This window comes from Phalaenopsis equestris, unplaced genomic scaffold (genome assembly GCF_001263595.1).
Source record: "Phalaenopsis equestris unplaced genomic scaffold, ASM126359v1 Scaffold000105, whole genome shotgun sequence".
Taxonomy (NCBI): domain Eukaryota; kingdom Viridiplantae; phylum Streptophyta; class Magnoliopsida; order Asparagales; family Orchidaceae; genus Phalaenopsis; species Phalaenopsis equestris.
Genome location: NW_018164547.1, coordinates 1,369,006 through 1,377,749, shown reverse-complemented (window position 1 = coordinate 1,377,749; position 8,744 = coordinate 1,369,006). Strand labels below are relative to the sequence as shown.

The 8,744-nt window shown below is 31.5% G+C and overlaps 1 protein-coding gene across 1 annotated transcript in view; it reads left to right on the top strand.

Annotated features, from left to right (window-relative positions):
• Nucleotides 1-8,744, top strand: part of LOC110020632 (TBC1 domain family member 2A-like) — a 60,956-nt gene that overhangs the window by 18,283 nt on the left and 33,929 nt on the right. Inside the window, exons 4-9 of the mRNA XM_020718790.1 lie at nucleotides 4,007-4,065; nucleotides 4,224-4,290; nucleotides 4,469-4,520; nucleotides 4,602-4,694; nucleotides 4,909-4,992; nucleotides 5,091-5,449. Coding sequence (XP_020574449.1) covers nucleotides 4,007-4,065; nucleotides 4,224-4,290; nucleotides 4,469-4,520; nucleotides 4,602-4,694; nucleotides 4,909-4,992; nucleotides 5,091-5,449 — 714 coding nt within the window. The remainder of the gene's footprint in view (nucleotides 1-4,006; nucleotides 4,066-4,223; nucleotides 4,291-4,468; nucleotides 4,521-4,601; nucleotides 4,695-4,908; nucleotides 4,993-5,090; nucleotides 5,450-8,744) is intronic.

Sequence of the window (8,744 nt, the reverse complement as noted above, 5' to 3'; positions counted from 1 at the left end):
GTGCTTCAATTTTACAGTTTTATCGTCACGATATTGTTTGTGGTTTGGATTAACCAAGACGGGTGCAGACGGTAGAAAATATTTTTTTTTAATAATTAATATTTAACAAATGAAAGAAATACTATAGAAAATATATTAATTTAAAACAGTTATAAATTTACCTTAAGTCAAATTGTCTGCGTCTTCTATAAGCTTTTTCTTTTATGTTGCTCATCTATTATTGAATGATTAAACCTGTAATATTAATTTAAAACAATAGTAAGCTAAAAATGTTGTGAGAACATCTACTTTTAAACCAAAATAACATAATGAAATTGAACAATATTTTTGTTAGTTAAATTTTAATAAATCTGTATAAAAATGTTTGATAATTTATTAATATGATCACGACATTTGATAACATTTAATGTGTTATGCTATATCAATAACATTTCTATGTCATTATATATATATAAAGCCATCACATGAGCACTATTTAAAATTATACTATTTAAGACACATTAATATCATTATTCTTTTTCATTGATGTGGACATGTACCTCAGCGTTCCCCGTTAAACATCATAACCAAACATGCACATGTAATCATAGTATAAATCATTTATTTACATTATAAATATCATTCAATATCTTTTTTTTTATACTATGCATATGGAATAAATAAGTATAACTATGCAAATCATTCACATTCATTTCTAGATGATCAATTTGAATAATAAGACAAAAATCATATTTTGTTTCCAGTACCAAGATATCTTGATTAATGCCATTTTAATACAAGTGATTTAGAAGAAATTCAACATTATTACCATAATTTAAAATTAAAAGCATTCACTTCAGCCAACTGACTTGCCTTAATCTTTCAAACACCCTTCATCTGTCTCCAATAGTTTGCTACATATAAAATAAGAAAAATAAATTTTAAGCATATTATTTAACTATGTTTAATTAATCTTTTGATTAATTATCTTGTTTTAATTGTTAAAATCTTTTATTCTAAGTATTTATGTCACTTCAATTTGATTATCAGTGCTACAACCTTAATCAATATCTACGATTTATAATAAAATTTTATTGAATATCTAATTAAAGCTCATTCTAAATTAAAAGTATATACCTTCTCTAGCTCCTGAAGATTGGCTCAACTTGCCTTTGCTAAAAGTTCTCTCGACTTCTGCTTATGCTCTGCTCTATTTCTGGCATGGAAAACTCATATCATCGCCAAGTCGTATGTTTTCACGGGTTAAAGCTCCAAGCCTGCTACTAATGCTTGGGATCGCTATTCTCCACTTTACCCCAATCGATTACGTTGTGTGTTCAATTTAAGCTCAATGCTAAGCCCTACCTCTTTTCTGCCTCCATCTTCTCAAGCACTCAAAGTCATTCAACTACAAAAAGTGGTTTGCGGTCAGTCGTCATTGTTCTCATTTCTGCCCTCATTCCCATCGTCTTGACCTTCGTAAACTTCTTCCATCTTCGACATTGATCGATTCATTTGATGCTCCAACTTGTAATTACTGGCATGATCCAACGCTCGATCTCCTTCTTTCGGTTTTTACGCTGGGGCTTGAGAGTTTTTGTTTGCATCGGTCAAGCTGCTCGTTGTTTCTAGAGTTCACAAATGCTTGAAGTTTCGTTTGAGCCACCTACTGGAGATGCCGCTTCTCCTTCTTCCGCTTCATCATCGTCTTCTTCTTCTTCACCTAGTCTCATTTCAAGTTTTGGTTCAAATCTGATACTTACAGAAACTATCAAAATGCTTCGTTCGAACCTACAACCCTAGTTAGAATTCCTTTTTTTATTTTTGGGTTATTACAATCTCTCTACCTTATAAAAATTTTTTCCTCAAAATTTTAATATCATTACTTTGATTATGATTATATAACTTATTCTAATTTTCTTAAATTTCATATTAAGGTTTTACATTAATTATCCTATTAATTCTTTCGATAAGTTCATTATTAAATTCTAAACTTTAATCTGATACCATTTTTGTTATCATCTATCTCAGGGTTTGGAATTAATTAAGACAGGTACAGATGATCAGGCCGTGGAAAACTAATTTTTCTATATTTATTTTCTATAACTAATATTTAACAAATAAATGATTCACTATAAAAAAGAGATTAAATACAAACAATTATAATTTACCTTAGGTTAGGTTATCCACATCTTCTATAAATATTTTCTTTTATTTTGATCATTTTTTAATGAAATTATTAAACATGTAATATTAATTTAAAACAATAGTAAGCTAAAAATGACAGTGAGTACACTTACTTCTAAATTATAACAACATAACGAAAATAAAATAATATGTATGTTAGTTAAACTTTTAGTAAATCAATATAAAAGAATTTGAGAATTTATGAATATGATCGATCATGATATTTGATAACATTCAATGTATTTTACTATATCAATAACATGTCGATATTATTTTGTACAGGAACACCGTTTAAAATTGTACCATTTAATACACATCAATATTCTTATTCTTTTTCATTTAGGTGCATGAGCAACTTAGTGTTCTTCCGCTATTACTATAAATGGGTGAACTCCATTATAACCAAGCATGCAAATGGAAGTATACTATAAATTAATCATTTTATTCTAAATTTCATCCAATATCGTTCTTTTATAATAGACATACATAATAAATAAATATAACTATGCAAATCATTCACATTACTTTCTATATAATTATTTTGAATAATAAGACAAAATAATCATATTCTATTTGTAGTATCAATGTATTTTGACTAATGCCATTCTATGCGATTGATTTAGAAGAAATACAATATTATTACCATAATTTAAAAGTAAAAGTACTCACCTCGCCTTAATCCTTCAAGCACTCTTAATCTGTCTCTAATATTTAGCTGTCTATAATATAGAATATGTATTTTAAGCATATTATTTAATTATGTTTAATTAATCTTTAATTAATTATGTTATCTTAATTGTTAGTTAGAATATTTAATTTTAAGTATTCGTTCCACTTCAATTTGATTATCAACGCGACAACTTTAATCAATATCCACGATTTGTAATAAATTTTTATTCAATATCCAATTAATGTCCACTATAAATTAAAGTATATACCTTATTTGGCTTCTGAAGACCGGTTTAGCTTGCCATTGCTAAATGCTTGTTCGGCTGCTGCTCATGCTCTGCTTTGCTCCGATTCTGGCATGACAAACTCGTCTCATTGCCTAGTTGTATGTTTTCACTTGTTCAAGCTCGAAGACTGCTACTCAAGTGTGGGGTTGCTCATCTCTTATTCACCCAATCAAACATCTCCCGTGTTCAATTTCAGCACAAGGCTCATTCGCACTTCTATCTCGATTCAACGACTTTGCTGCAAAGCTCTTGTGTGCGATCAACACTAAGCCCTATGTCTTCTCTGCCTCCATCTTCTCAGGAAGTCAAAGTCATTCGTCTATGAAAGGGGTTTGCGGTTAGTCATCGTCATTCTCTTTTCTGTACTAGTTTTTGACGTCTTTACCATCGTAGATATCACTTGTCTTTGGCTTCGATCAATTCATTTGATCTTCGACCTGCAATTACTGGCATGATCCTGCGCTCGATGTTCTTCCTTCAATTTGCACGCTAGGGTTGGAGAGCTTCTGTTTGCGTTGATCGAGCTGCTCGTTGTTTCTAGAGCTCACAAACGTTCGAAGAATTATCTCGCTCGAGACCCTTGTTTGATATATTGCTTCTTCTTTTCTTTTTCTTTTTTGCCTCGCCTCGTCTCTCTTTCATGCTTTCTATTTCCTTCCTCCGTTTCAAATAAGATATTTGATACTTAAATAAACTGTCAAAATGCTTTGTTCGAACCAGCACAACCAGTTAGAATTTATTTATTTATTTATTTTTCAGTTATTACATTTACAATCTTTAATACTACTATTTTTATTATAAATAATGTGTCTGCACTTATAGCTTATTCTATAACTGATTTTGTTATAACCCATTCTCTATATGTGCATAACCAATATCAACAGGCTATGAATTTCTTTGCTGGCTTGTTACTCTTGCTGATGCCCGAGGAAAATGCATTCTGGTAGGTCCCAAGAACAAAGCCGAATGCCTTTTTGATTGCTTGAGATGAATGATTTGTAAAGCACCCAAATTTCCTGTTCAAAATGAATGTGTTACTCTAACAACTCCTTGATAGTAGAGTCTATATTATTATTTCTAAGATTTGGTGGAATCCATCAGGACTTTGGTGGGCATTATGGATGATTATTTTGAAGGATACTACTCCGAGGAAATGATTGAATCTCAGGTAATTCTTTTCACGTTTTGGATCAATATTATCTGTGGCATTCATATTTCATTATTTTATCTTCTTTTGAAATGTTTCTCTTGTTGTGGTTATAGCACAACTAGCTGCATGAATATTTACCGACTTATGTCCCAAATTACCCTTTCAAGCATCTTCATTTTGAAACCCTTTACTTCAGGTGGATCAGCTTGTTTTAGAGGATATAATTCGTGAAAGATTCCCAAAACTTGGTTGCTACCTCACTTCACATTTGTATTGTTTTTATCTCATTAATGTATAATGCTGTAAAATTATTTGTCTTCAATTTGCAGTTAATCATTTAGACTCCCTGGGGGTACAAGTGGCATGGGTGACTGGACCTTGGTTCCTTTCAATTTTTTTAAATGTGATTCCCTGGGAAAGTGGTCAGGTTTTACTTCTCTCATAATTTAGTTTTCTTATAAAATTGCTGTATGTCTTAACTTCTGTATCCATTTGTAATTATTTCCCTTAATATTCCACTTAATATCCAATACTACTTTTTTCGATGGCTCTTTTTTATTACTTCTCAAGGCTATATGCTATAATAATGTTATCCGTGTTAATCAAATCTTTTTTGATATGGTTCAATAACTCCAGCTCTTCGTGTTTGGGATGTGCTTCTTTTTGATGGAAATCGTGTGATGTTGTTCCATACGGCTCTTGCATTACTGGAGTTATATGGTACTGTTAAATCTGCTTAATTTTGTTGCCTTCGTTTGTATCCAACTTTAGTCTGTTATTATAGTTAAACTGTTGTATTTTTTTCATGTGCTTCATAGGTTCTTCATTGGTGACTACAAAGGATGCAGGAGACGCAATAATGTTACTTCAGTCACTTGCTGGTTCAACTTTTGACAGCAGTCAGCTTGTTCTGACAGCTTGTATAGGTTTTCAGTCGGTTAATGAAGTAAAATTGCAGGAGCTTAGGGAGAAATATAGGCCTGAAGTTGTTGATGCTATGAAAGAGCGGTCAAGTGGTCTCAAAGATTCTAAATGTTTAGCTTCTCAGCTATATAGCTTTAAATATGATCTTGGTTCCCTGCCTATAGAAGGACTATGCAACCAACATATAGTTGGGAATGAACCAAAGCTAGAAGAATTAAGTAGGGGTGATGCCGAGTTAGATCTCAAGGAGCAGGTAAATTTTATGATGTTTTGGCAGCGTGTGCAATTACGTTGTGGCAGTGACTACGTTTATGCTGTTAGTTTGTTTTTGAATGACAATAGGTAATACAAACTGCTTAAATTTCTTTATTTTGAAATGACTGTTGAACATGAAAGTAGTAAAGCGCAATGAGTTCTACAAGTCTATCATTTCCATGCTACTTGACCTAGGATGATTCTGGAGGATCCCAATGTTATTTATTTTATGGATTTTTAGGAGCATTCAAAGTTGATTTAGATTATACTAGAAAAGTGATGATTTTCTACAAGGTCCCAAGAGTTTCTTGATGATATTGAACCAATTTCAATTCCAAAATAGTCCATGGAAGGGATGCATCAAGCTAAGGAATTTTCAAATTTCAAATTGTTCAAAGAAAACCTGTATAGTGGAGTCCAGCTACAGTAGAGCAACTAAATCCTATCCTAATGTAGGGAACAATCATCTAAATTGAAAAATTCAATGGTTTTTAAACATGTTGCTTTATTTATTAGTTTTTTTTGTGTAAAAGATAGTTTTGTGCCTTTCGGCATATTTCTAGTTTGTAGGCACTTTCTAGCAACGTTTGAGAAGTTAGTTCTCATCTTATAGTTACTTGAAATTTTAATATTATTTTTGATATTTCCTTGAATCTCTATAGATAGAGATCAATTGCAGTTATTGGAGAAGTTTGAAAATGCATGAATGAACGGTTTTTTGATCCCAACCTCTTACATATTTAATGGTAGTGATAAATGCCTGGATGGATGGTGAGTCATTCAGACTAAAGCACTAATTTTAGCCGTGCTTTCTTCTTTTTCCCTCCAGAGATCAAAAACTAAATTTTATAGGTTTAATTGCCTTTAGTTGATAAATGCCTGGATGGATGGTGAGTCATTCAGACCAAAGCACTAATTTTAGCTGTGCTTTCTTCTTTTTCCCTCCAGAGATTAAAAACTAAATTTTATAGGTTTAATTGCCTTTAGCGAAGCTTTACAATATTTTAAAGTTAAACTGATATTGAATACTGTTTATTTAGAGTAGACTTATGATGGTATGTCATTTTTGTATGTAAAACGTCTTAAGCTTTAAGTTATTAAATTTAAACTCAACCTGAGATCTAGAAGAAATTGTCATGACTCGGCTCTATGGCTTATCAAGACTGGAATGGACGGTGGCAGTAAAAATAGAAGTTAACTACTATCTCCTAGTCTAATAGTAAAAAAAGAGCCATAAAATATTAAAATTAAAGCCACTAATAAAATGCTTTAGCTTGCTCTATTGTTGCTTCATCTATGATAAACAATATCTTGTTTTTCACTCATTAATTGCCTGATTTATAACAACATAATGAGTTTTCAAAATAAATCCAGTGGAATAATTGTAACCATAAATCATAGTATTCAATAAATAAAAATACCGTGTATGCTAGTTATTAAGTTACGAAATGTATTATATGATGTACTAAATCTATAAACGACAGTATATAAGACGTGGCCGATGGGTGGGCCTAGCTTGGCATGGGCTGGGCTTATTCGGGCTTTGACTAAGTCAAAGCGACCTCAGGCCGGGCCGAGCTGCAAAATTTTAATTTGTTCATTGTAAAGCCAACCCATTTTAAGCGGGTTTTTGGCGAGCCCGATGTCCTTAGGGAGATAGTTACAATATTTTAATTTTTTACTTTTCTTTTAGATGTAAAATTTTAAATCTCAGAAATTGTTGTAAATTAAAATTTTGTGAAATAGAATGTCTATTTTTTGCTTTGTATGATTTTATTTAAGAAAAAAAACTATTTAGATAGATTTTTCTCCGTCCAACCATCCGTTAACAACTTGTATTACAAACTTTTGGGTGGCTTTTTGACAATGTCGGCTCTTAGCATGGAGTAGATTATTGAGATACTAGTACGGTTGATGTTTCATAGATCCCAAAGCTTGTGAAATCTCTGAAATCACCACTATTACTAAAGGGATAGAACGTATTGAAGGATATAACTATGCTCCTAGATTTAGTGGATGTATGAAATGAGATTTCTATATTGAGGATGAATTCAGTTTATCAGTCCTAAATATTTTTAAGAATTATTCAATCATATGCCTTAACCCATTCTTTTTGAGGCAATAATCAAAGTTTTCTTCAATTGTTAGATCTATAGAGCTTTATACATTGTATTTCTCAGTAATCTCTTTTTTTGTTGGGCACCTTTTTTTTTGAAGGATAAATAAAAAACACAATACTTAATAGGGTAAATTGCAGGGTAAAATAAAAAACACAATACATAATAAGGTAAATTGAAGCTCTCATAAAAAACTTCACTAAGAGAAAGCCACCAAGCTACAAACTTATTGTGCAACCAAATAGCATGATTTTGTTTATTTTTTGAAAATCATTAGGGTTACAAGTAGCTTTTTTATGTAGAACTACAATCAAGAAATACATGGAATACTCCTACTCTACCATGTGGGGGTGGCATGCATAGAAGATTTTTGACCAACTTCTTATAATTTTCACATTTCTTAATTACAGGGGTTCGGCCAAGAAAAGTAGTAGGTTGAGTGGCACTGTGAATGCTCTTTGATCCCGTCTTCTTAAGGAAGGGCTGACCAAGGAAAAAAAAAAAAAACGTAGCAAGAGTTTTCTTGATCGATATTGTTCTTTGTATACTTTCTAGAAGGGAAAAGGCCGACAATGCAAAGAAAGGAGAATTGCTCCATTGGTATAGATTTGCTTTACCTTTCCTTGGAAAAGAGAGAGGGTCAGCATGGCCTGAAAGTGCTATTGAGTAGGAGTGCTAAGCTTAGGAATGACCACCTTTTTTTTTAACTTTCTAAAATAAGGAATGCCCAATTGCATGCTTGAAGATGGGTTCATGGTCTACATCAAAGTCATGCTTAATTTATTTTTTTAAATCTACAATGAAACAAACATTAATAACAAAATATTCATTTGACAAAATTTTTTTGGTTACAAAATCATTTAACCTATGAAAACAATCATTTTCTTAAAGGTCTTAAATGATCATACAATTAAACTCTATAGTATAAGAATGGTAATTGTTATTCTTTATATTTATTTTTAATTTTATCTCACGTAGCTGTTGTTTTAGCAACAACACTTAAGCAAAATATTTGAGCAAATTCCACAATTTTTTTATTAAATATACACTGTTGTTTTGTATATCGGCCAATAGGGACCTAATTTTGGGCCCTCTCTGCCAATTTTGTACTCCATTTTTTGGTAATCAATACAAGTACCTTTGCTTTATATTTATATATATATATATATATATATA